The following is a 27,751-nucleotide window of genomic DNA, read 5'->3' as shown; positions in this document are numbered from 1 at the left end:
AGACACTGGCTGATAGTTAGACCTTCCCCCCAATTTGAGGTGAGCTAGAGCAGTAACCAATACAAGAAGGAGAGTTGGCAAAATGCTTGTCTCTCCCAGAGGTGGGCAAAGTAAAGGAAAGAGAAGGGACTTTTGCACTGCCTATGAGGCTCCTGTTGTGAAAATTGCAAAACCGACTGCTGGGGGATAGAGGGAACTGCCCACCTGCACTGTTTATGAAGTAATAGATTCTTCGAGTTTGGAGGATCCTTGGATCTGGGCCAACTGGTCAATTTATAGATGAGGATGTTATAGCTCTAAGAGGTTAGTTAAGCCAAGGCTTTACACCAGCAAATAGCAGATGTGTGTTCAGAATCCAGGTCTTTATCCATCACTGTCCCTCTCAAAGATAGTGGATTTACATTTTTTTATTTCTAAGGGGCTAAACTTATACCCTGGGAGCACTCTAGCATGTGTCTGTATATATGCAAACGTCTGGAGACGCATAAAGCGCCTCTCGATCTTCACTGCCATCCCCCAAGTAGATACTGATATGAAGTCATGTCTGCATCTAGAATCATTTTGTATACGCTCATGAACCTGTAGTTGGTGAGGTGCCTGTGCATGCGAGGATTGCAAGTAGCTCTTCTCTGACTCAGTGGGACACGGGAGAGCAGCCAAAGAGTGGAGCTCAGCTTCCTGATTTCTGGCCTTCTTGATGGCTTCTTATTCCCTTTCAGATGTTCCCCATCTCGTTCAAGGGCATTTATGGAGGGAGTGGGGCGTTCGCTGACAGCACAGAGCTGCTGGGTCTCCCACTCCTGGTGCCCTTCCTGTGGAACTGTCCCTGGGGCTCCCTTGTCACTGCTCACGAGACATCTTGCTTCGCTGCAGGTGACACCCCGCAGGCTCAGCTCTCTGCAAGCTACGAAATAGACTCAGAAGGTTGCTCCAGAACAGGAGGTTTCCTTCAAAGAAAAGAAGGCGGCAGGAACTTCTGTTCAAATGCAGTATGGCAGAATCCAAACACTTGAAGCAAAGTAACATGAAGCTGCCCAGAACCTGCTGCTCCTCTGAGCCCGACTTCCACTTCTTGCACAGCAGCCCCCCAAGTCCCCTCCACAAGCCCAGGGGCTCAAGAGACATAGTTTGAGAATGCTGTGCACACGCATTTTGTTCCTTTCTAAAGGGAAGCATCAGAGGCTAAGTCTTAACAGAATTGCCTGGCAAAGTTCTTTTCTTTGTGCAACAGGGAGGAGGTGAGGGAGATAAAGCTGCAATGAACTCTTGCTTTCTGATTCTACTGGTGTGCTGGTGTGGAGCTGTTTTGTACCCTAGAAAAGACCATGTTCTTTTAATCCATTCTTGTGGGTGCAGACCTATTGTGGGTGGGACCTTTGGATTAGGTTGTTTCAATTGAGATGCGACCCAGCCCATTCAAGGTGGGTCTTAATCCTTTACTGGAGTCCTTTATGAGATGACAAAAGGCAGAGACATTTAGAAAGAGAGCAGAGAGAGAAATGCCCAGAGATATTTGGAGACAGCCATTGAAACCAGAGCCCAGGAGAATAACCAGCAGACATCTCCATGTGCCTTCCCATGTGACAGAGGAACCCCAGATGCCAGCAGCCTTTCCTCAGAGAAGGTATCTTCCTCTTGATGCCTTAATTTGGACATTTTCATGGCCTTAGAACTGTCAATAAATCCCCATTGAAAAAGCCAACCCATTTCTGGTATATTGCATTCCAGCAGCTTTAGCAAACCGAAACAACTGGGGTGTGTGTGTGTGTGTGTGTGTGTGTGTGTGTGTGTGTGTGTGTGTGTGTGTGTGTGTGTGTGTGTTACATCTACGCTAGATCCAGGATTTAGCTATTCCAACCCAGTGCTGAGTGCTTAGTATGTATTATCTCACATGTCCTCCCAATGAATCAAAGAGGGTGGCAGCTCAGCCAGGGTCACACACATAGTGAGTGGTTGAGACTTCATCAAACCCAGACCTGTCTTATGCTCCCTCAGCTGTCCAATTACCACCAAAATGGAACTCTGCCTGTCCGGAGCAGGCCAGCTCAGTGACCTTACAAGAACTTAACTTTGCATGCTGGCCACATATTCCTCATGAAGTAATTTCCAGGGTAAGGGGGGAGACTGCCGGTGAGCTTCAGTGGGCCTCTCGAGCCATGCAGCCTGCCAAGACCACCTTCTCCATCTTCAGCAGGTTTGGTATTTGGGCTAATTACTGTAAATACTGATAATTTAGGTAGCGTTAACGAACCCTGCAGCCAAATCTTAACTAATCCCATAACCAGGCCGGAGCAGTAAAAAATTACCTCCCAGAGTTTAATGGTGCTGCGATTTTTGCCATTCATGGGCACGGTTAACACTTAGGTTTGGCTTAAGAAGCCATCATTTCCCATTGAGAGGTTAAGCTGGGGTGGAGAGGAAAACAATGACTCTTTCACTTGAGCTAGAAATCTTTTAATCGTCCTGGACCCAAGTTTCTGCAGGCCTGTTTTTTAAAATCTAAAGTCTGACTTCCTTCCAGGATTATTTTATATTCTTATTAATTCTTGAGATGATGAAACAGAGAGAACCTCATTAAATTTTCCTGTCTTCAAATATGCTCGGTAACTATAACTAAGAGAACCAGATTAAGATTCAAAATGAGTTAGTCTTGTTGCTTTGATGGATGTTAACTGGAGCTGCTTCGTGGCTGTTAAGAAGAGAGTAATTGACTTATGGAGATAAAAATTGGACCATTTCAGAAGAGGTGAGCCTGCGGTACCACCCAGTGAGGGGTACATCAGCATGACACCGTCTGGATTTAGTATATGAGAACCATGAGTAACGAAGTCTCTGAGGTCTCCAGTCTCTGAAGTCTCCATAAGGGTCAAGCTTTTGTTAGTGTTTGTTGTTGAATTTAGAAACCTGCAACCAAAGCTTGAGCAAATCCAGGAGGGAGCTACAAAAATGAGGGAAAGTTTGGAAGGTATGTCCTATAATGAAAAGACTTACAGGTACTAGATTTATTTACCAAAATGAGATACAAGCTAGTGATCCAAGGAGGTGACAGACAACATTTGATGTTTGTTCATTTAACTAATCTTCATTAGCTACTGTAGAGGCATAAAGATGATATATTCCTCCTATTTCAAGCTAGACTGGGGTAGGGAGGAAAATAAAAGAGCCTAAGACAGAGTCTAAAATTCATTTAGATATTAAGAGCTCTTGATTATTAGGGCTATAAGACCCTAGATTCCTGGTAATTGAAGGAATATGGGGTTTCCTACTCAGAGACTTTAAATAAAAGAGTCAAACAGTCTGTTTTGGGGGATGATTTGAGTATAGCAGAGCTCACTGATGCAAAGGCATAGAAGTCCTTTCTAGACTTACGATTCCGAGATGCCTTCTTTGTCACTGAAAGAAACAGAACCGTGGACACTGCAAGTTCTGATTGGATCACTCCCAAATCTGCCATCCAGGCCCTGAATTGTATGAAAATGTTGCATTTCCTGCTCCCTCTCCTCAAAGAAACCCTGCTGGGATTTTTATTGGAATTGCAATAAAATGGTTTAATTTCTGGAAAATCAGCATCATCACAATACTGAGCTTTTAATATCCATGAATATTGTATAGCCTCCGTTTGCTTGGATCTTCCACTGTTCTCAGCAGTTATAATTGTCCCTGTAGAGGGCTTGCATTTGATGTTTTTTCAAGCTGTCGGAAATGTCATGATTTGAGCCGCCCAGTACCCACATCCAGTCACTCCTGTCCATTCTAACACTTCTAGTCACCATGGGTTTGAGGGGAGAGTAACCATCAGCTTTTCCTTTTCTACAAGCCAGCACACCTTTTCTCACATCTAGGTAGGAAAGGGGCAATAGTCTCACTACAGGAAATCTGTTTCAGGATCCAAACATTGCAGCCCAGAAATTATTCTTTTGGTCAAATCCAAATTCCTCCAGATGGCATTTTGGCTTCTCCCTTTCATTTGGCTAATCATGTGCCTCCCACAAAGCTTTCAGATCTAGCAGCCTGTTATTTGAATCACCATATAGATCTTTCAAACCTAGAAAGCATGTGAAAGTATGAATCACGCTTATTAGAAAAGAATCTGCTCATGATATGATATAAATTTTTTAAAAACACAATAACATTCTAATTTTATTTTTAAAATATGTGTGCTTAGGAAAAAAGGTCAAAAGAAAATGCCTATAAACATCAACAGGGGTTTTCTCTGTGTGACTAATTTTATGGGGTATTTTTATGCCTGTGAAGATTTTCAAACTATTTACTCAGAAAAAAAAAAAAAGACAAGCATTTTAACTGAAAAAAAAAAAAATTAAAAACCCAGATTAGAATTACTGACTCAAACTTTACTTTCTCTTTGATAGTGTAAAGTCTACTCAAATTTGCTCCTGAAAATCAAACCTGGTCTGTGGCAAGTTGTAAGATAAGCAACAAAGATAAACTTCATTTCTGGGAGTGTAAATTTTCCTGCGGGTTTGATGAGCTGTAAATTCTTCTCAGTCCCGCGACTTTGCCCTCCTTTGCGCCGGACCCCGGACACCTGTTTGGTTTTGCACTCCCCTGTCCCTGGGGTAACTCCCCCATCCACAGCGCGGGCTCCAGCTCAACGTGCTCGTGCTCCAGGCGAGTGTCCCCGTCCCCATCAGCTGGCTGAGTGACCTCCCCTGTTTCTCGGCAGGCTCTCAGGAATCGGACAGCTCTCAGTCGGCCAAGAAGGACATGCTGGCGGCCTTGCGATCCAGACAGGAGGCCCTGGAGGAGACACTGCGGCAGCGGCTGGAAGAGCTCAAGAGGCTATGCCTGCGGGAAGCGGTGAGCGGGCAGAGACTGTGCTGTCTGCACTGGCCTCTAACCCAGCCCCCTTAGGAAAGGTCAGGGTGGGGGTGATAAAGAGAGGGCCAGAGGGAGCCAGGCCTCCCTTGAGTGCATACGTTTGGAATGCCCAAATCTCTGAACATGCCTCGAAACAATGAGTGGACGACACTCATCAAAGCTGATCCCAGCTAGATCTGAGATGGGGCTCGTAGGATGGTCTTTTTTATTTGCCAGACACACCAAGATGTAGAAAGCACCTCCTTCAATGGCATTACCCCCTTGGATATAAAGGTTTGCCATCATCATCTTAAGGTTGTGTGCCTGAGTTTACTGTCGAGGTAGGTTTCCTTTCTCCGGAGGATATTTCAGGTCGGGCTCTGGAAATAGTACTGAGGAGTGTCACTGGGGGAGGGGGCACAAGGAAACCCGGATTTTGCTCAATGCACAAGTTCCTTTAAATCTCAAGAGCTGGTGTCTCTTTACCCACCCCTCCCCCTCTTTAAATGAAATCTCAGCCTAGTGGTAGTTTTAAATTTTATGCAGAAGGCAAGGCTTCCTAGAGCCTGTGTACACACTGGTCCCAAGTTTCATTGGGATTTAGGATCTGCTGCAGGCCACTCTCTGTTTATTTGAAAGTCCACATACATCTTCCTCTGCTTTCTCACACTCTTTATTAGCATATTTGGAGACCCCATGTTTTACTGTTACACATATCACTATGCCTGTGTGATTGCCATGTATGCGTGCACAGGTGGTTGCTGCGTGTGCACACGTGTGCATGTGTGTTTGCACATGTGGATGCTGCGTGTATGTGCACATGTGATTCCTGTGTGTGTACACACACGTGGTTACTGTGTGCATGTGTGTTTGCACACCTGGTTGCTGCTTGTATACGTGCTCATGACTCCTGTGTGTGCATGTGTGGGTGCATGTGGTTGCTGTGTGTACATGCATATCTGTAAGTCCTCTGAGTGTGTGTGTGTGTGCACGTGTAGTTACTGTGTGCACACATGTGCATTGTGTGCATGCACATATGCATGTGCTTGCCATGGGCACATGGTGGGGACCTCCAGAGAGAGATTTTAGTCCACCTACGTGACAAGGGGCTCTGTTGGTAAACAGTTTGGGGGGGACATATAAAGAGGTCCCCAAATGAAGCAGAAGCGGCCTATTCCCATCCCCCAAATCTGAATGCCTTGCAGCAGGAAGAATGAACCCAGAGGCCACAGAGTGAGATCACATTACATTTCGACTCTGCTTAATTATGGTCTGGATTGATTTAAACCGGAGCGTATTCAAAGCAGAATCACATTAGCACAAATCCAACTGCATATCTTAGGAGAGCAGCGGGCCCCGCGGGGGAACGTGCTCCGCAATACTGTTAATATTAGCAACATTTTTATAAAGGGTACACTTAAAGGGTTGAATAAATATGGGTCTCAGTGTCTGTCTCTAATACTCAGTAGAGCCATGTTTTCTTTTTAACAAAGTAAAAGTCACTACACCCAGCAGGGAACTGAGGTTGGAAAATTTAAGAAACATTTCAGGGCAAGCTGAGCTCGTGATATCCAAGTTTCACAGCCTCCCTTAAAGACAGAAGCAAAATCACGGAAGCAAAAGCCCGTGGCTTCTGGTACACCAGAAAACATCTCCTGGGAGGGAGAAATCGCCCAGCTGGCAGGTGGCTCCCTGGTGATTCCCTCTGGTTCTTCCCACGTCTCTTGGGTCTCTTGGCGCGTGGGTGGCGGAGGCTGGGAGAAGCCTCGTTTTGCTCCTCTGTGCTGTGGTTTCTCTGTATCAGAAACATCCCTCCCCTCAGCTCCGAGGACCAAGCAGCACCCTGAGCCCCCGGGGGCATTGTGCGTGGCACAGTGCGGCGAGAAGAGGGGCAGAGCCGTGCACTCGGTGCTGCCGTCCCTTCTGCTCCCCGTGGCTCTGGTTGTGTGTTCAAATCAGATCACGTTCCTGCAGAATCAAGACCGTGACTCAAATACCTACAAGCAGGTGGTGAAAAATCAATAGCCACCATCACCCCCCTCCTTTTTTATATATTTTGCCTTAAAACCAGAAGTATGTTAGAGTTATAAATCAATGGCCAGTTTAACAACTGTTTCCTCCTTATTAGAAGTTTCAAGGTAAAAAAGGAAGTCCTAGCAAAAGACGTCCTCGAGATGTTGTGTTACTTATAGACAGGCCCTAAGGGAAGTGGTTAAAATGTTACAGGATAAACACATAACGACTCTGGAGATATTTGAACCACATTTTTTTTTAAGAAGAAAAAAAAATCAGGGAAGAAAATTGCAGAGCATTTCATGCTAGAATAGTTGGCTATTGTGCTCTGAAATGCTTACTCCGAGGAATAGAGAGTCCCAGGGTTCATTTCTTGGCAACCTGAACAGAGAAGGAAAGAGGCCCTGGAGAGTGAGTGAGTATGTGTTCTCCGTCCACCCCAGCCCCACACACACATGCACACACACCTGTGCACATGCAGTGGCAGGGAAGGGGGCCTACGTCGGAGTCAGAGGCTATGAGCTCTCCCACCTGTTGGGCCCTCGGGACCAGGCCATCTGGTGCGAAAGCTTCCTGGGTGTCCTGCAATGTCCCTGAGAAGAGACTGCTGTGCTCTTGTTGTGGCTGCCTCACGTCTTCATGCAACATCTGCCTTGACTTGGGACTAGGAACTTTGCCAAAAAGTGCCAGCTTCATCTGTGGAGCCACATTGCAGCTGTCCCCAGCTTTCTGTTGACTCTGGAAGCCTCTCTCTGCAGTTGATGACCCGACACCACAGCTTGGCCTAGCTGCTGATTCCAGTGTGATCTCTACTCATTCCGGATGTACACATGGATACGGATGGAGCCTAATTCCAAACCTGACGTCCCCCAGATCCTCAGGCTCTGTGGAATTCCATCACCCAACTTCATGTCATTATACTGATGACAGTGACATTTTCAGAATCCAAAATACACACACAGCAGATTTTGTTTTTTCAAATGACCTTGTCAATGAGATGGATTACATTTCCAGCTTCTATTCAAACTCCTTTTTGTGCACCAGTTAGTGTCTTTAAAGCTCAGCCTATGCCTTCAGCGTCTGGCCAGAGTGGAATCACTTACTATTTATCTTCAGTTTCTAGATAATATGGAAACGCACTTTTCTGGGATCTGCCCTCTAGATACCACTAGAAAACTCACTGGAAAAACTTTCACATGTAGATCCTTGAGAGGGAACATCTGAGGCAGTGGGCAGAGCACAGGGCTGGGAGTGACAGAGAGCCGAGGCTGTCTGTTGGCTGTGGCCGTGGGACAGGCCAGGCACTCAGGGACACTCATCATGTTACAAATGGATGGCATTCAGGTTCGATTGTGAAAGCCAATGGTAATCTTACTTACCATACAAGAATTTGCTTTGGAAAAAACTTTTCCAAGTATCTCTCTTCTGAAAAGAAAAGGCTCCTCTCCTCCATTTTGAAAGGAAATTTCATTGCATGGCCTCGTAAGTTTTAGGCACGTTGCTAACATGAAACTTCTGTCCCGGGCGTTGACTGCAGGCAGTGCAGTGTGTGTGTGCGTGTGCATGCGTGCATGTCCTGGAAAGCAAGTGTGTGCTGTGCTCTGTTTTACCCCCTTCCTCTGCTCTTCACACACGCAGGAGCTCACGGGCAAGCTACCCGTGGAATACCCCCTGGGCCCCGGCGAGGAGCTGCCTGTTGTTCGAAGAAGAATCGGAACTGCCTTCAAGCTGGATGAGCAGAAAGTCCTGCCCAAAGGAGAGGTACAATTCCTTTCTCTCTGCTGGAGGACCTCGCATTACCCCCACTGTCCTTTTTGCATCTGTCTCTTGGGGCTTTCTGGTTTTCCAGAATGATGACTTCCTTCCTCCTCCATGCCAGTTTGCCTGCGTGAGATCAAGCATTTTAATCTGTTGAAGGTGTGTGTTTAGCATCAGAGGCCTATCACGGGCCTCTCAACCCAGGGAGAACGTTCCAGAAACACTCGTGCACACTTGACTTGTTCACGGCCACCAAGCCCTTTGTCACTGAGAGCCGAGCAAATGCCTCGTGCAGGGGAGGAATCAAGGGGTGTGCAGCGGGGAGAAGCCTTTAGAGGGGCACAAGGAGCAGGGCCTGGGATCTGGTCTCTCCCTGTGTTCAGAGGCGCCCCTGAAACGTGTGTCATCCCTCCTCATGGAACGGAACGCTGGGGGAGCCTGGGGAGTGTGGCTTTGGAAGGGGAAGAACAAGCCAAAAGACTTGAGTCTCCAGCTGGGTGATAAGTATCGAGCCTCAGACAAGGGCAATTAAAGGCCAGGTTTACTTGCAGGCTTCAGGATCATGTCCAGAAAATGTCTTCTCAAAGTTACTGACCACGTGTCATTGAACATTTTAATAGCAATAATTTTTTAATGTTATTTGAACATGGAAAAGGACAAGAATCCCAGATGATGGGAAGGGGAACACATATTCATTTTTAGTCCATTAAAAAAGCAATGGGAAGAAATTGGGGTTCTCATGTTATACCTGCATGGAGTGGGTGGGGGTGGGGGGAGAGGACAGCAAAGCTCTGGGGTCAAGGCAGGTGATGGATGGTCTCCCGGGACTGGCCCAGCAACCTCAGCCCCCCAGGGACCAGTGGACCCTCTAGAACACTTTATCCAAAAGTAGAGCTCGACCAGACAGTTCTCCTCTCCTGTCAAATGAACCATGTGACTCCCTGACTGTGGGATGTCCCTGGGATTAAATGAGCTAGTATATGGCATAAAACATTTAACTCCATGCTTGTCACCTGCTTGATGTTCAATAAATATCAACTGCCTTGAAGGGAAGATTAAATGCTAGAGACGGGTGCAGAGCCTGCGGTGGCTCAGTGTTTCACCTGGGTTTGAGCTGGGGAGGGGGACAGGATCTAGCATGGCATCTGACTGGGCATTTTTCATGTCTACCTGGCCCTCTGAGCTGCACCGGGAGCTTGTCCCTTCCATCACTGGCCGATGCCTGGCACTGACCTTGGAAGTGGCATTCCCCTTTGCAGGGAGTCCCCCACCCCTTGCTGCTCCTTCACACTTTCCCATGCAGGGTGGCCTTAGATCCCTGAGAATTCCATGTGCATCACTGCCATCTTTGCAAATTGCTCTGTGTGTTATCTTTGCTACATTAATGACAGGAGGTACCACAAAATTAGGCAGCATGCTGCAGAGTTCCTCTAGGGAAGGAAGCAATCCCCTGGCTCTGTTGCTTCTCCGTTTTCCATTGGAAATGTGCTTTGCTTCCCGCGGATCCATCTTGGCTTAAGCCGCAGGCATCGCCTGGGCTCCTGCAGCCCTTTGGTCAGCGTCCCAGGCCGCAGCTCTCGGAGCAGCCCAGAGCCAGCTGCTGGGTGGAGTCAAACGGAGTCACACAACAGCCTTTGTCCTTGGTCACACGTTTGTTCCAAGACCTGGGTGGGAGTCCCTGTTGATAGCATTTTCCTGAGGAGAGCACAGAAGCAGCCAGTGTGGAAGGAACTGGAAGGAGTTTATTTTCTCCTAGGCAGTTCCCTTTAACCAGTGCCTTTTTCTCGCACCCCTGCCCCCAGTTCCCTTCAGGCTTAAAGTGCTGAAAGAAAAGTAAATAAAATTCAGCCAAGAATTTTGTCCTTGGTGGAGGCAGCCAGGCAGGTGAATTGTACCAGAGGCAGGAATGTTCTATTTGGCCGTTAAACAGGAAGATGAGTTGATTACAGCAAAAAGTAAAATAAAATAAAGATGGCCATCGGCCCTGATGGTCAGGTCAGCCCTGGTCAGGCCACCGGGGCCAGAGGCCTGCTCCCCGCCTCCCCTGCCTCGTCACTGTTGGGCGCTGCTTTATTTGGTCTGGGCGGAGGCTCCTAGGAGGTGCCGGGCTGCGGGTGCCTGCTCAGTGCTGGGAGCAGCCAGACCTGGGTCCACCTTACCCGTAAAACTGTGGGTCAGGGTGGGCTGGGGTCAGAGGGCTTTCACTGGGGGAGAAAGGAAATAGAAAATGAATAGCTGGATGGTTGTGGAGGATTCTGCATTCCCTCGCAAATCTTCATATGTACGGAGCTGCCTCCTCACCCCCAGCCTAGCAGGGCCGTGGCAGGAGGGTGTGGCAGGGCAGTGGCAGGGCTGGCAGGAAGGTGTGGCAGGGCAGTGGCAGGGCTGGCAGGAGGGTGTGGCAAGCAGGTCATCCACTACAGAGGAGATGCTGGTCAGCAGGGATGCCCACAGGAAGTGCACTGTTTTTTGTTTTGTCCTCTGGGTCCCCCCAGCATTTCTGGCAGTTACAGTTGATTTTCACCAGGGACCAAAGCTCTAAATGAGGAAAAATTCCATCCATCTACTCCTGGCCCAGTGAGAGAGGGGAGGAGGCTGCGGAAGGTAGAGGAGCAGGGAAAGAACAAGGCCCCGAAGCGTGTCTGATGGCTGCAGGGGAAGCCGCCCCCAACCTCCAGGCATCTGCAAGGCCCGCCCTGCCCGATCCGAGAAGGCATGTCTAATGAGCAGACTGGGGAGGACAGCGGGAGCTTGCAGAAGGAGCTTCCAAAAGATGTGCAGGGGAGTGAGGACATGGTCCAAGTGAGGGCCCAAAGGATGTGCAACAGAGTGGGCCTGCGGGCAGGCAGCATGGGGGTGGGCAGGACACTCCGGGAGTGAACTCAAGAGAAAGATGTCGAAATTACGGCTCTGAGGAAGGGAGATTGCAACCCAGAGGCCCCTGAATCCCACAAAGGCTTTATCTTCATAAAGCTTGTGGGGATGGGAGAAATGAAGCCACGTGGCCCAAGGCCTGCAGCCTGGAACTTTCTGCTGCTTCCTTGTGGTGCTAGTGTATGGATGGACGTTTGTCCCCAGGGTTTCAGTGGGTTTGCCCAGGTTTAGGAAGGGGGTGTTCTGTCTGCACTGCAGGGGTGGGCAAGCTTAGGGTGGGCTACTGGGACGCTGGTTTCTGGTAACATGTCTCCAGGACTGGGGGAAGATCCTCACCCTAGGGAGGTGCAGGGCAAGGGACCTGTTCAGCCTCCCTGCTAACGGAAGCCCCGGCTTTCCCTCCCACAGGAGGCCGAGCTGGAACGTCTAGAACGAGAGTTTGCCATTCAATCCCAGATCACAGAGGCCGCCCGCCGCCTAGCCAGTGACCCCAACGTCAGCAAAAAGCTGAAGAAACAAAGGAAAACCTCGTATCTGAATGCACTGAAGAAGCTACAGGAGATCGAGAATGCAATCAATGAGAACCGCATCAAGTCTGGGAAGAAGCCCACCCAGAGGGCTTCGCTGATCATAGACGGTGGGTACAGACCTCCTGGCCCCCTTGCAGGCTCCCCCCGTCACCCCCCTGCCCTGGGGCCCGAGGGAGCCAAAGCCCAGCTCCCTGCAGGACCTGAGCAAGTTGCTTCCCATCCCGTGCCTTAATTTTTCCTTCCATGAAATAGAGCTCGTAAGGCTCAATACTAGAGTTGAGCAATAAAGCACACCCAGATCCATATGAAAGGAACTGAACCCTGTCAAATGGTCATTACTGCTCTCTCCCATCTCCCCAGGGAACCTCCCGTGGTGAGCTCCCAGCACTCTTCTTGTCTCACCACCAGCTGAGCAAATTGCAGCAGCCCAGCCACAAGGGAAACCGAGGCACTGGCAGGACCAGGGACCTTGCCACCCCTGCCCACGTGGCAGGCAAGGCAGCCTGGCTGGGGTACCCTGCAGCTCTCCCTGCCACCGCCTCTGCCCAGCCCCCTAGTCTGGCTGTTTGCAGGGGTTCCTGTCCCAGCTGGCTGGAACTGCCTCCATCAGCGCTGAAGCTGGGAGGGCTGGAGCAACCCCCTCTGCTTGTCTACAGCCCCAAGCAAGGGTCAGGTGTTAGGAGTTTGGGTGATTATATTTGGTAAACACTAGAAGGAAATACACAAAAACCCATCGACAAGCGTAAAGGCCCCCAGACCATTGCAATCCTTCATTTTCTGTCAGTGAATTCTTTATAATTTCTCTCAAGTATTCTTTCATAGTTTATGCCTGCTTTTCCTCTAGGAACTGGGGAATAGCATCTTGGCTCCCATCTTGACCTATTGCTTTGGGCCAAGACTGAAGATCTATGCTGCATGTCCCTATAGAGCTGCGGTCAGCCCTGCCCTTCTTTGCCTCGTGCCTCATTTGATCCCAGCTCTCTCTGCCCCACAAAGGCACGGGGGGTTCCGGCTCGGAGGAAACATCCAGCAGGACCAGCCTAGCAGAGCTGGGGGTGGGGGGCAGGAGCCTGCCTGAATGAGGTCCCAGAAGCCTCTTCCACCTGCCACTGGGTCAGTTTTCAAACCATTAGCCGTGCCAACCAGTGACTCATTGTGCCAAGGCGACAGACTTTCTTTTCCTCCTTTTTTTCATTGTGGAAAAATATACCTAACATAAAAATCACTTCAACCATTTTTAAATGGACAATTCTGCAGCATTAAGTACACGGGCAATGGGTAACTTTCACCACCATCTAGTTAAAAAATTTTTTATCACCCTGTTGAACAGTAACTCCTTTCCCCGTCTCCGTCCACCCGTGGTCACCACCGTTCACTTTCTGTCTCTATAAATTTGCTTATTCTAAGTATTTCATGTAAGAGAAATCATACAATATCTGTTCTTTTGGGTCTGGCTTATTTCACTCAACATGATGTCTTCAGGTTCATCCATTGTTTTCACATGTGTCGGAACTTCCTTCCTTTTTATAAAGCCATTTTTTTAAATAGCTCCAGAATATATATCTTCCCTCTTTTGCTGTCTCTTTGAAATCATGTTTTCATCACTAAGACCCATTTGAATTAGAGAAGCTATTAGAGTTCTCCTTAGTTCTTCATGTGATTATTTTTTTTACATTTTTTTAAGAGATGAAACTCTGCCAGCAGTGCAGAGTAAGCCTCAAGCAAACCACTCTCCCCAAAACGCACCTCAGTTTACCCAGCATTTAAAGAAGGAGGACTGCTTTACTGTTCCCCTTTGGGTGTGTTTGCATAGGTCATTGAATGACATCTATAAAAACTAGCTTCTGAGAGACAGACGCTGTATTTAGCAGGTTGGTTTTCTCTACTAATGACTTGAGAACTTTCCTGTGAAGCCGTTTAACTGCCGAGCCGAGCTCAGTTCCTTACCCTAGTTTTGCATTTATAGGATAAGTAGCAGTTGACTTCCTCTGGTTGAGTCGGTCGGTCCACGCCCTGCATTTGCTCTGGGACAATAATGTGGCCCACCAGGATGGAGCAGCCTGTCTGTTAGGTCTGCTTCTCTGTGATGCTTCATCTTCTCCAAGAAAACACACACATATGCACACACAAACACACACCGCCACCTGGGGCAGAGAGGGTGAGCCCACGACCCACCACGGGCATCATCAAAAGAAATGCCCAATGGTAATCCGACTACATTTCAGGGGTTATTTCTGACTAGAAAGAGAAGGAGAGGGGAGAGTGACCAATATACGATTCCTGCAGATACAACTTTGTGGGATGTGCTAATAAATGCACTGACTTTGGCCTTTTGTCTTCTCAGATGGAAATATTGCCAGTGAAGACAGCTCCCTCTCAGACGCCCTTGTCCTCGAGGACGGTAGGTTGTCCGTCGCCTGCTTGGAGATCTGGAACACAGATTAAAACGTGATTAGGCGACACATCATCCGGGACAGTGCCATGCAACGACAGGGCCAGCTCGCGTTCTCTGAGCCTTCTCTGGTCTCCGGTATTCCCAGATCTGGTGTGGGCAGGGCTACCAAACACATGTTTATTGGGATTTGTCTTTCCTGTGACCCATAGGTAAGTTTGGAGGCCATATTCTGAGAGTGATTTGCACTGGTACAGCCCAGGGTGGTGGGAAGGAACAAAAAGAATCTTCTCTGCCTTCCTGAGACTGTGTGAAAATGAAAGGAGAAATGTCCCTTTCGAAGCCTGGTCAGGCTGTGGGCTGTGAGAACTGCCTTATTATTTCCCACTGACCTCTAAAAGCCCCGCAGTTATCTGCCTGTTTTCTTGGGACATTCTTAGAAAAACAGAAAGCGACCACACTCAGCCATAGGGAAGGAAGTAACGCCAAATGGGCGCCACAAAGCTGGTGGATGTCAAAGCAGAAAACTTGGGTGGCGGGGCATTAATTACATGGAAATACACTAAGTGGCAGTTAATGGTTTCGCCCTTTAGGCAAACCCCGGACTGGCAGGGATAAGTGGCTCTTTGGATCGAGCACATAAAAGGTCTATCCGAGTCAGAGTAGTAATGAAAATTGCAGTAATAACCATTGCCGCGGAGGTGGAGGCGGCCTGGCAGCTCTTTCACCCAGTGGTCTTGGCCCTGCGATGAGAAATCAGATCGTAATATTTTCATTGCTTCCTTGCATGGGTGGGAAGGAGATGCGGCTGCAAGGGCATTTGAAGGGTGGTGGCCCTGGCCACGTTATGTGTACGAGGTGTTTCTCCCAGAGGAAGGAACTGGAAGGGGCGAGACTGGTGACAGAAGGAGCTGAGAAGTGGATGTAGCTGATTTTGAGCCATCACACATGATAAAGTTTCTCTCCTGTGTCCAGGCCCCCTCACCCACCCCCCATAGCACTTGCTTCCTGTATGGCCTCTCTCTGTCTACAGGTCTTTCCTTGAGAGATTGAGGGCCCAGAGGAAGGAAGTGTAGAGCATGCTTGGGTTTCAAGGCTGGGACATGGAGAATTAGACTAATTCTCCATGTCCCAGGGGAAGTGGCTGGTGTTTCCAAGGTCTGGCTGGGAGTGTTTTCCTCTCAAACCCTCACCTCTTCCTTAATGAGGCACAGCCAACTTCTTCTCCTCTCTCTTCTCTGTGCCACCCTGAAGTGGCTTCTTGTCATCAGATTTGGCCAACAACCACTCCCCAGCCTTTCACACGTGCAGACTCCACCAGATTAATATTCCTGAAACAGTATTTCAATCCGGATGCCTACAAAGTTTTCCTGTAACTTTAAGACGAGACTCTGAACCCTGTGCCCAGAATCCAAGGCCCTTGATCAGTCGGCACCCCTTGCTCATCCCAGTGTGCACAGTAGGTCTGCCGAGCTGGTCACAGCTCATGGCTCCCACCCTTGTCGCTCGTCATCAGCCGCCACCCCGGCGGGTGTCCCTGTGGCTCCCAAGGCCTCTGAGCTCTGGCGCCTGGTGTTTCCTTCCCCACTCCGTGCCAGTCCGCTTCTCAATGCCCTCTACCACCAGCCTCGCCCACAGCTCCTTCTGGACTGAGTTTGCTTTCTCCCAAGGTTCTCAGCCCAGTGTTTTGTTAGATTATTGCCCCGCTGAAGGCAGGGATGAGCTTCTATTCATATTTAGTATTTGTAGCCAGCCCATCTCCTTCCCAAAGAATTTAATGGCAGTTTCAAAATTAAAATATCATACAGGGAAGATATTAAAAAACAATATAGATAGTTCTGGAAGAATGAGCAGAGAAGATACCTAGAATTACACGGAACAGGCATAGCTACATTCATTTTCCCAACAGGCATTCGCCAAGCACCTCCTGTGTGTCCACTGTCATTCTAGACGCCAAGGAGAGAGCAGCAAATAAATCACAATTCTCCTTGCCCTCGTGGAGCTTGTAACTCTCCCAAAGCAAATATAACACTTGGGTCTATTGAAAGAAAATTTACCATGTAATAACTCCTACATTTTGCTGTTTGGTATAGAGTGATCATTTGCTCACGGTTTTTAATCAAATTCAGACTTCCCTCCATTTGTGGCTAAGCTTGACACCTCTCCTCCCGTTTAATTCTGCTTCAAGTTGAGGATCGGCTCATCCGGGTTTGGCTTGACGTGCACTGATGTTCCTTGGCACTTGGGGGAGGGTCCTGGGGCTCCTACAGAGTGAACGTGCCAGGGGGCTCAAGGGGTTGATCTGGATCTTGAGGAAGCACGGTTCCGCTCAGCCCCTCTGTCTTTCTTTCCGTGCAGAAGATTCTCAGGTTGCCAGCACAATATCCCCCTTACCATCTCCTCACAAGGGACTCCCTCCTCGGCCACCGTCGCACAGCAGGCCCCCCCCTCCCCAGTCCCTGGAGGGCCTCAGGCAGCTGCACTATCACCGGAACGACTACGACAAGTCCCCCATAAAGCCCAAAGTGTGGAGCGAGTCCTCTTTGGATGAGCCTTACGAGAAGGTCAAGAAGCGTTCCTCCCACGGGCATTCCAGGTGAGCAGGGCTGGGTCACAGAGACCAGTCGAGGCCACTTGTGCATGCTTGGGGCCCATCGAATGGCTGTTCCAAATAGCATCCACAAATGACAAAATTCTCATTAAACCATGGCCTTCTTGCAGGGTTCGCCTTACAACAGTGCTATGCTCGCAGCGCCCTCTGCTGCCGGCCCTTTGGAGGTGCAGATGGGTCATTTGAAGGAAAGCTGGGGTTTGGTTCAGGATCAACGTGGTGGCAGATGGCTTTAATGCTGTTAAATTCCACAGGAATTAATTAGGAAATCCCAGGCAGCACTAGTCCAAAACGGCAAATGAGGGTTCACGCATGTGAATTCCAGAGCGGTTCAGAGCACGAAGCCATCATCCCACAGAATTCTGCAGCCAAACAGCTGTAACTTTAGCTCTGTATTACCAGCTCTTGACTCACTGATAGTTTAGAGAGGTTTTTTTGGAAAGCAAGATGAAATTCTCGGGAAGCATTTTTGGTTCATTTCTCTGTTATTCTCATTTCCTTTCATTACACCCTACGGAGCTCCAAGAGGATGCTACAGAGAAGGGACAAGGGTCTTCCTCCCATATTGTCTTGGGGGACAGGGATGAGGACCCCCACCCTCTGGGGGAAGTTGAGGCCAAAGAGGAGGGTGTAGGAGTGGGCTGGGGGTCTCCTGAGGCTCGTCCCTGTGGACAGATGTGGATTTGCCTGGAAGTGACCGTCCTGGCTCCCTTGATTTGCAGCAGCCACAGGCGCTTCCCCAGCACGGGTAGCTGTGCAGAAGCAGGCGGGGGGAGCAGCTCCCTACAGAGCAGCCCCATCCGAAGCCTGCCTCACTGGAACTCCCAGTCCAGCATGCCGTCCACCCCAGACCTGCGGGTCCGCAGCCCCCACTACGTCCGCTCCACCAGGTGAGTCTGCTGAGACTTGGGCTGCTCCCTGCCCTTTCCCAGACCTTCCTTCTTAAACATCTGCCCCTCTGTTTTCTTCTAAGAGTTTTAACAGTTTTAGTTCTTAAATTGTAGGTCTGTGATCTATTTTGCAACTTCATTCTTTTGCATGTGAATATCCAGTTGTGCCACTACAATTTGTTGAGAAGACTGTTCTTTCCCCCATTGAATGGTCTTGGCAACCTTGTAGAAAATCAGTTGACCACAGACGTGAGAGTTTATTTCCGGGCTCTTGGATCTACTCCATTGGTCCCTACATCCATCCTATGCTAGTACCACACTATTTTGATTACTTTAGCTTTGTAGTACGTTTTGAAATCAGGAAGTGAGAAGCCTCCAACGTCATGCTTCCTTTTCAAGATTGTGTGCACTTTTCAGGGTCCCTTGCAATTCCATGTGAATTTTAGGATGGTGCTTCCCATGACTTCAAGAAACACTGTTGGGATTTTGATAGGGATTGCATTGAATCTGTATATCATTTTGGGTGGTATTCACATCTTAATGATACTGTCTTCCAACCCATGAACATGGATGTCTTCTATGTACTTAGGTCTGGTTTAGTTTCTTTTGGTAATGTTTTAAAGTTTTCAGTGTACAACTCTTGCACCTCCTTGGTTAAATTCATTCCTAATTTTTAAGTTCTTTCTGATGCTGTTGTAAATAGAATTCTTTTACTTTCCTTTTTGGATTGTTCGTCACTAGTGTGTATAAATACATCTGACTTTTGTATGTGATTTTGTATCCCATAACTCTGCTGAATTCATTTATTAGCTCTAATGCTTTGTTTTGTGGATTCTTTAGAGTTGTCTAGATACAAGATCATATCATCTGCCAATAGAGATAGTTTTACGTCTTCCTTTTCATTTGGGATGCCTTTTATTTATTTTTCTTGCCTAGGTGTTCTGGCTAGAACTTCTAGTACAACACTGAATAAAAATGACAAAAGCAGGCATCCTTGTCTAGTTCTTGGTCTTACAGGAAAAACTTTCCATCTTTCACCATTGAATGTGATGTTAGCTGTGGGTTTTTCATAAATGCTCCTTATCATGTTGAGGAAGTTTACTCCAGTCCTATTTTTCTGAGTGCTTTTTATCCTGAAAGGGTGTTGGATTTTATCAACTGTTTTTGTGCATCTATTGAAAGGAATGTGTGGTTTTTTTCCCTTCTTTCTATTAATGTGGCATATTATATTGGTTGATTTTCTTATATTGAATCACCCTTATATCCTTGGGATAAATCTCACTCGGTGCTGGTGTACAATTCTTTTTAATATGCTGCTGAATTCAGTTGGCTAGTATTTTGTTGAGGATTTTTGCATGTATATTCATAAGGGATATTGGTCTGTTGTTTTCTTTTCTTGTAGTGTCTTTGTCTGGCTTCATTATCAGGATAATGCTGGCTTCATACAATGAGTTAGGAAGTGTTACCTCGTCTTCAACTTTTAGAAGAGTTTAAGAAGGACTGGTGTTACTTCATCTTTTAATGTTTAGTAGAATACACCAGTGAAACCATCTGGTCCTGGACTTTTCTTTGTTTGGTTGGTTTTGGTTTTTTTTGGGAGGGGGTAGGTTTTTGATTACCACTTCAATATCCTTACTTGTTACAGGGCTAGTCAGGTTTTTTTGTTTGTTTTTCCTTGAGTCAGTGTCGGTAGTTTGTGGGATTTTAGGTGCATTACTCATCTTCAAGTGTTTTGTGTTCCACCTACCTTCCATTTTAGTGTCTCCAATGGGGAATGGAAATTGACTCTATTTGTGTGGGTTTCTTAATAGTGTTTGGTTGAACCATATAAAGTACCTCAATTGGACTGTTTTCTGACCTACAAAAGTGGGAACATCATATGGTGTAACACAATACTAGAATAGTGATTGTCTTGGTTCTCCATTTATAGAATCCCCATCCACCCTTTAAAAAAAGTTTTAAAGCCTCATGTTCTGGCTCTTTTTTTCCAAAAGAAAACCTTATGTGAGTCCTGTGTCCTCTCAGTCCTACTTCCCACTCCCAATCAAAGAGGGGCTCTGACTCAGCTCCCAGAAGTAAACAGTCCCTTACCCCTGTCTTCACATGGGATCAGTATGAAGGATCTGCATTCCCAGAATATCTCTGCCTTAGAATTTCAGTTCTTAGACACCCATTCTGGGGAGGGTCAGAGCCCACCTCGTGTTTTGCTGTTTCCCAGGTCTAATTATTGGAGGGCCCCCAGGGCCCTCTGGGAGCCCCCACCTTCTCCCTCCCCTCTGCACCCCCAGACCAACCCCGGCGTCTCCCGGCAGGTCGGTGGACATCAGCCCCACGCGACTGCACAGCCTCGCACTGCACTTTCGGCACCGGAGCTCCAGCCTGGAGTCCCAGGGCAAGCTCTTGGGTTCAGAGAATGACGGGGGGAGCCCCGATTTCTACACCCCAAGGACTCGTAGCAGCAACGGCTCGGACCCCATGGACGACTGTTCTTCCTGCACCAGCCACTCCAGCTCGGAGCACTACTACCCAGCCCCGATGCACCCCAACTACTGCACGCTGGCCGAGGACTCGCCGTCCAAGGCCCGCGCGCGGCAGCGGCAGCGGCACCAGTCGGCGGGCGGCCTGGCCTCGTCCAACTCCGGGAGCATGCCCAACTTGGCGGCCTCGCGGGCCGCGGGCCCCGGGGTCTACCTGCACAGCCAGAGCCAGCCGAGCTCGCAGTACCGCATCAAGGAGTACCCGCTGTACGTGGAGGGCGGCACCACGCCCGTGGTGGTGCGCAGCCTGGAGAGTGACCAGGAGGGCCACTACAGCGTCAAGGCCCAGTTCAAGACGTCCAGCTCCTACACGGCCGGCGGCCTCTTCAGGGAGGCCTGGCTCGGCGACGAGGCCGACGCGGGCCGCCTGACGCCGTCGCGCTCACAGGTGCTGCGGACTCCGTCGCTGGGCCGCGAGGGCGCCGGCGACAGGGGCGCGGGTCGGGCCGCCGTGTCGGACGAGCTGCGCCAGTGGTACCGCCGCTCGGCAGCCGCGCACAAGGACCACGGGCGCCCGGCGCACGCCAGCCCCGCCGCTCCCGACGGCGGCGCCCCGCACAGCGCCTCCTCGCAGAGCACCTTCGTGGCGCACAGCAGGGTCACCAGGATGCCCCCGATGTGCAAGGCCACGTCAGGTGAGGCGTGGGAGGGCGTGGGAATGTTTCGGTCATCAGAGGCCTTCCAGGAGTTTTCCTAAGACGGGCAGAGAGAGGAGAGAGATTGGCGCCTCCAGGAACTGCCCATCAGATGTCAAGTAGCCAGGCCCTCCCATTCACCCCCTTCCACTCTGCTCTGGTTTTGCAGGGGGATGAGGAACTCCAGTGGATGCTGGAGGGCTTGCACGTGCACCTGACCCTCCACAGGGGGAGGCCCATCTGCTCCCTTGGAACTTCTTTAATAGAGGTTCACTGTCCTCCTAGCCACTTCACTCTCTAAAGAGAAAAATCTGAGAAGGTTACAGGGAGTCACATCTCCGGGTTTATCCAAAGGTGAAGTTTATCCTGTGAAGAGTGGGATGCCCGCAGGTTAGAGCCAAGGAAAGCTAGGTTTGGGATTGGTTGGGTCTTGAAGCCCCAAGATTTGGCCAGTGGAGGTAGAATGCCAGTGGAATGAAGTGCCTGAACTCTGCACTGGACAAAGCGAATTTCTGCATTGGACAAAGTCAATATCTGTGACTTAACAGATAACTCTTGACCACTGCTAACTTTCCCATTGCAATGATAAAGTATAACCACAAAGTAATGTTTTCAAAGTACTTTCAATAATACCTTGTTATTACCTGTTAAAAGTTTTCAGAATCAAATTAAGGTTTACCTTATATTCGTGCTCTCAGAGTAATACTGAATCAAATTGAAAGTAGAAGAAACCATCCTTGCCCTTAAGAAGTTACCTTCTCTCCCTTTTCATTCTCTAAGAAATAATAATGATAATTACCAGTATTTATTGAGCAGTGCTGATGCTGATTAAGTATAGCATATGTTAACTTACACCCTTATACCGTAATAGAGAGGGAGACTTGCAAAGTGATAAGATTTGACATCTTGACTATATAAAAAGAAAGCAAGGGAAGATTTGGAGACATAATGAAAATGATAAAAATTGTCAAAATAAAAGCCAGAAGCAAATGGAAGGAACTACAAGTCAAGAAGTTGACTAGTGACTGGAGAGAGGGTTGTTTAAGATCAGGGGAAAGGGGAATGATCTTGAAGAAAGATCATGGAGGAGTCATCTTTGGAGGCTGAGGGAAAGTCTTGGGGCCAGAAGAAGCAGGGCAAACAGGACAACCCAACTGCCCAGGCATGCCCGCTTCATGCTCCACATTCTGCCTGGCATCCCCCTTGACTTATTTATCATGCCTCATTGGCCAAATAACAAGCTCCAGGAACCAGAATAAAAATAACTTGGGCAATCATGAGTGGACCCTGGACTTCAAGGTCTTAGAACCTTCTCCATATTCCTTCTTCACCTGTAAACTAAGCCCAATGGAACTTGTCATTGACTTCCCAGGAAGATTTTGAGAATGAAGGAATGAATGAATACACTATATATACCATTTATAGGGTATGATCCTCAGGGACCCTACTAGAAGAGCTGTTGATTTGTAAATATTGCCAAGGAAAGAACAGAGCTCTTTATGTTCTAACACAATTGTACTTCTCTAGTAGATTTGCTTTACTTCAAGAGATCAGGGAAATCTTTTGAAATGTTTAAGACTAAAAAGATCTTAGAAGCTAAAATTCCCTTTTCCAAGAAAGTAAAGGTTGCATTTAAGTATGATTTACTTCCTACTAAAATTTCCTAACTAGCTTCTATGCTGCCCACAACAGTAAACTCCGAGTAGTCAGATTTGGATGAGCTATTAAAAGCCCTGCTCCCTTTTGCACTGTGCTATGGCTGCAAATGATAAACCTAAAATGGATAAGACAGCTAGCTCTGAGAACCCTTCAGGAGGTCCTCTATTCCTAATGAAGAGCACAATGTTGATACCTGGGTCACATCTGAAAATGTCCTGCGGCATAGCTCCCAGATGTCCAGAGAAACAGGCCCTTCTTGCTTAGCCCTTTCCAGGTGTCTACTCAAAGGACCCTGGTGGCTTCAGTTTCTTTGCTCCTGTAGAAGCCACAGAAATCCCTGTGGGGAGGGGGAGGCGGGACATGGGATCCCAGGTCAGCCTAACTCGCAGTAGAGCTGCGTGGTTTGGAGAGAGAACGTAATTGGCAGGGATTACATAATGGGGGTGTTGTCTTCCCCTCTGTGACCTTGCCATAAGGTCATACGCAGCATCCCTAGAACACTGACTCCTGACCACTGGGTTCGTACAGACCAATGAGTCATAAGCTCCTTCCCCTGGACCTGATCCCCTTCTCTCTGCCTTTCCCACACCACTGACAGCTGCCTTACCTCAAAGCCAGAGAAGCTCAACGCCAGCAAGTGAAATCGGAGCGACTCCCCCAAGCAGTCCCCACCACATCCTAACCTGGCAGACTGGGTGAGTTCCTTTCAGAACCTTACTCTTCCTTGTCCATGTTCTAGACTGATCCGTGGGCTGCTTTGTCAACTAGGAAGGGTTTAATAAATACAAGATTGTGGTGGCAAGTGTTCGTCATCCCTGGGAAACTTCTCTTTTCAAAAGAAGCACAATGAGTTGCTGTTACCTTCCACCCCTCTACTTTTTGTCACCGTCCCTTTGGACCAGAATTCTGTTTACTCTCTTGTAAGTAGGCGTTAGCCTCCTGGAATGTGGAGGAGGAAGGAGCAGGAAGTACAACTGTTTCTTTGATCAGAATTCCAGAAAACATTGTCCCCATTAGACTGTGATTTCTCAGCTTGTGAACTGGGTTCTGGTTATACCCAGGTAGACTTCAAAGTGGCGGGCAAGGATGGGAGAGGGAGAAAGAGAACTTACATTGATTAAGCACCTCCTTGGGCTGGCCCCAAGCCAGAGGTTGTTCTACACGCTTCTTAGTGTGTCGACTGTGACTCAGTATCAGGATGCCTCTTAGGAAAAAGGGCAAGAGGCTCAGATCCTGTCCCTGTCCTTGCCAGGCACTTCTTGTTAATTAACAAGCAAAAGAAATCAAGTACCTTGAGACCTTGAATGGAAGCTGACGCCAACGTGAAGCCAAATCCAGCTCCTTTTATAGCTTTAAATGTAGGCCTTAAAGCTTTATGGTCTAATGAGCATTTATAATGAGGTGTCTACTGGAGAGTCGGGCAGATACCCCCAGCCCACTTTACTCTGCTGATGCTCCATCTGTTTGTTCGAAGAAATTGCCTCTAGGGTAGATGTTAAAGTGTATCAACACCTGTTGGTTAAAGGAGTATGGGGACCCTTTATCCAGTGATTGTATCTCAGTTTCTAATTGGTGGATGGCACCTTGGAGGCTAAACCATCTCATTCAGATAAGGAACTTCAGATCTCAAGATACCTCTTTGGATCCTCCAGACTTTCCAGCTCATACCCAGTCTCACCTGATCCAAATAGATGATTGCATTATTTGACTGACAGCAGTCTCTGAAATTTTTGCATGCCTCTCACAGGTCCACACATGGGGCTCGTTTTGCAGCCTGCCTGCATTTCACCACACGTATCTAGCAAGGACTCAAGACCAATCTTAAACAAAAAGGTATTTTGGTCCTTGAAGTCAACTCTTTTACCAGATTGAGTTGAATTATCATTAACAAAACAACACCTGTTCTGTATGAGGTGAGAAGAAAATATGACAATAGGTGAAAAGTGTGAAAGGCCTGCCTTCCTAACAAAATCAAAGAGGTCTTCTGACTCAACCAGGGGACTGAAAGTTCTGCATGACTTGTATTATCGATTACTAACACTTGGGCGTATAATCAGCCGGTCCTTCCAATGTATTAATAAGCTATTAATTATGTCTGTCAATTCTTCTCTTTAACATGACCTCTTTTCTCTTCCTTCCTCTGCTTTCCTTTGTTCAGAGAAGCAACAGAAAACTCACCCATTACGGATGGGTCTGAGTCTCCAACTCACCAAAGTACTGATGAATAGAGGTATCGTAAGGGAATGTTTCATACTTACAGCCCATCCCCCCTGCACTGTCTGTGAGTGTTTGTGACCCCCAGATGTTCTGCAGATGTATGGCCTTCCCCCTATGTCATAATTTCCAGAAGGAAACAACTGAAGGCTGTGGAAGCCATTATTTTTATGTCCTATTTCTAGCTACATGTGGAACTATATGTTTATATGTATGTTTTTATATCAGATGTTAGATATTCCCAATGTGACTTCCCAGAAAAGGCCCCAAACTTTGTGTTAGATCTTCCCAGGCTCTACATACATATGGGTGTTTGTGGAAGGTCTTACTGGTTTAATCATCAATGTCCGTGAAAAAGAGCAGCCTCATTGCAATTTAAGTTTTAAAGCACCCAGGGCACCTAAAGATCATGCATGTGTTCACACCAGCACCCATGAGTGACAGCTGGATGTGGTACCAAATGCTCAGAACTCTGCTTTGCCAAAGGTAGTCCATAGATGACCACCATCACCATCATCATCTTCATCATCACCATAGCCACCACCTCACCACCTGGGAGCTCGCTAGGACAGTAGCTGCCAGGGCACCTTCCGGCCCATGGAATCAGAGTCTACCTTTGAACAACACCCCTGGGGGAATCATACACACACTGACAACTACGAGGCACCCCAGAAGTGGGCATCAAATAGGAACACCTGGTCTCGCTCCTGTCCTCGGGGACTTATAGTCTCACTGGGGAGCACAACATTGAAATTAAATAGCATTTTGAGTGATAACTGAAAAGATAAGGAGTTATGTTTATTCTCAATAAAAAAAAAAAAATTGAACCCTGAATATATTCCAGGAACCATGCTAGAGGCTGGAGTCCCTATAATCAGGGATTTGAAAATCAATTAGGAGAAATAAGAGAGGAATGGAAAAAACCTCAGCTTTTTGCACCGAGCACTCTCAGACTTAAAAACAAAAGTGCTAAAAGGATTCAGAGGTGAGAGGGACCACTTCTGGCCTCTTGGAGATGCTATGAGCCTGGCTTCAAAGACCTGCAGGTTCAAAGGGGGCTAGACAGGTGGAGATACAGAGAAGCTACATCACACGTGCAGACATAAGCAAGAGGTGTTTGGGAAACAGCAGAGTCTCATTTTGTTGTACAGAAAGCTGGGCTTGAGCCTGAAAAGCAGGTTAGGACGAAATCATGCACAGATTAGGAGAGAGACATGGAATAATTGTACCATAAGTCACCAGAGTTGGCAGATGGGGGATCAGGGAGACAGGGGCTTAGCCTTTGAAAGGAAGATGGACCCATCATCCTCTGATGTCAGAGAAAAGAAGAAACAGACAGGTGAAGGCAGAGGAATTTAGAGATAGAATGTGGCCATGAGAGCAACATTTCTGAAGTAAGAAGAATCACCTTTCTTTTTTCAGTTCAGGGGAGCATAGAGGGTCACGGAGGAGTGGGCGGTTGTGGGACTTGAGGATGGCATTGGTTTTAAGGAGCTGCTGTAGGAATGGAGTCGAGTCAGCTTGAAATGGATCCAAAATATCCTGAGCAGTGGCCGTACCATGCCCAGTCGTCCCAGCTGTGAGACCGCCAGCTGATTTTGACAGTTAAATCCTACTTCTCCATTATCTCAACATTTAGTAAGAGGGGACGATAAAGGGTTGCTGAAATGTACATCTACAAAATCAGTTCGTAAGCTTTACAAAAATACTTCCATTGAAGTTGCTCCCCTTTGAGATCATGGCGTTACATTTCCAACTCCACCCCCACATCAAGCAGTTCTGAGCTATCGACTCCATTAGTTGTGGGTGACGGAGCTCAGGGGTCCCCACCCACACAGAGTGGGAGAGTCTGGCTTCAAAGGCCTGCAGGCCGCTGTGTCTGGGTGTCTGTGAGTCATCCCAGGGCAGGGCCATTCCTGCAAATGAGGGATGGCCTGGCTCCCTCCTGGTGGGTCCACAGTCAACACTTTGGGGACCCACCATGGCCAAGAGGGCCCAGGTCTAAGGGCGCCCCCTGGTGCCTCAGTTCAAGATCTGCATTGGATCCCAACTCATGCTACACTGAAGGGCTTATACTTAAGTTTACTAGGGGGACTATTTAACACAACCCTGTTCACTCTATTTGTGAAGAATAATTACTTCCTAAATGGTCTATTTTGTTAATTCTGCTTTCTTAGCATGTGGCATTTCTCGATGATTGGTGTAGAATTGAATTTGTACCAACTAAGGATAAGATGCCAACATGTTACGCTTTAACGTTTAATGGTAGCTTTGAAACCACTCAAACAACGGTGGGAGATCACTAAGATATATTCTGCGTAAAACATCAAAGGGTTGGATGAGTCAGTCTTTCCTTCCAGCTTCATCTTGCCATGGTGTTGTCCTTTTTGTCCTTTAGTGTGTGCATTTTAATCTGAAAAAAAAAAAGTCCATTTCCAACTAGTTGCAGCCTGTCCCCTCTGGGATGCTTTCGGGGGTAACCCTCTCGGGCAGGAGTAGCACCCCTTCTGGGGCCAACTGGGGACCAAACTACCAGTCAAGTCATGCTCCCCACCCTCCCAGCTCCTCCCACCCACCCGCCACTCAGTTCCTGCTTTAGCTACTTTATCCATTGGGTGTCCGATGAGCTCTTGTTCAGGAGCTTCAAAGAAAGGCGGGGAACTCAGTGACGTCTCAGTGGCCTCTTAGATGTGGGATTGTGTCATTCGGGAGCCTTTCTGAAGAATGGAGCAGAGCCCTGGGGTCAGCCAAGGGCCAAGCTGTGTCTCCACACACAGAATTAACCGTAGTGGAACTCATGTCCTCCAACCACCACACCTC

The 27,751-nt window shown here is 48.0% G+C and overlaps 1 protein-coding gene across 9 annotated transcripts in view; it reads left to right on the top strand.

Annotated features, from left to right (window-relative positions):
* Positions 1-27,751, top strand: part of FRMD4A (FERM domain containing 4A) — a 449,454-nt gene that overhangs the window by 416,190 nt on the left and 5,513 nt on the right. For 8 of the 9 annotated variants that reach the window (XM_037847310.1, XM_037847308.1, XM_037847307.1 and 5 more), the window contains 8 exons: positions 4,685-4,818; positions 8,470-8,592; positions 11,872-12,100; positions 14,338-14,394; positions 16,744-16,981; positions 17,719-17,886; positions 20,199-21,058; positions 23,316-23,412. In XM_037847310.1, the coding sequence (XP_037703238.1) occupies positions 4,685-4,818; positions 8,470-8,592; positions 11,872-12,100; positions 14,338-14,394; positions 16,744-16,981; positions 17,719-17,886; positions 20,199-21,058; positions 23,316-23,412 (1,906 nt within the window). Of the gene's footprint in view, positions 1-4,684; positions 4,819-8,469; positions 8,593-11,871; positions 12,101-14,337; positions 14,395-16,743; positions 16,982-17,718; positions 17,887-20,198; positions 21,059-23,315; positions 23,413-24,875; positions 25,709-27,751 lie in introns of those variants that run through there. The other variant, XM_037847309.1, reaches the window with a different exon arrangement.

This window comes from Choloepus didactylus, chromosome 8, assembly GCF_015220235.1.
Source record: "Choloepus didactylus isolate mChoDid1 chromosome 8, mChoDid1.pri, whole genome shotgun sequence".
Lineage (NCBI taxonomy): Eukaryota > Metazoa > Chordata > Mammalia > Pilosa > Megalonychidae > Choloepus > Choloepus didactylus.
Note: the sequence above shows the minus strand (reverse complement) of the source record. Positions and strands in the feature narration are given on the sequence as shown.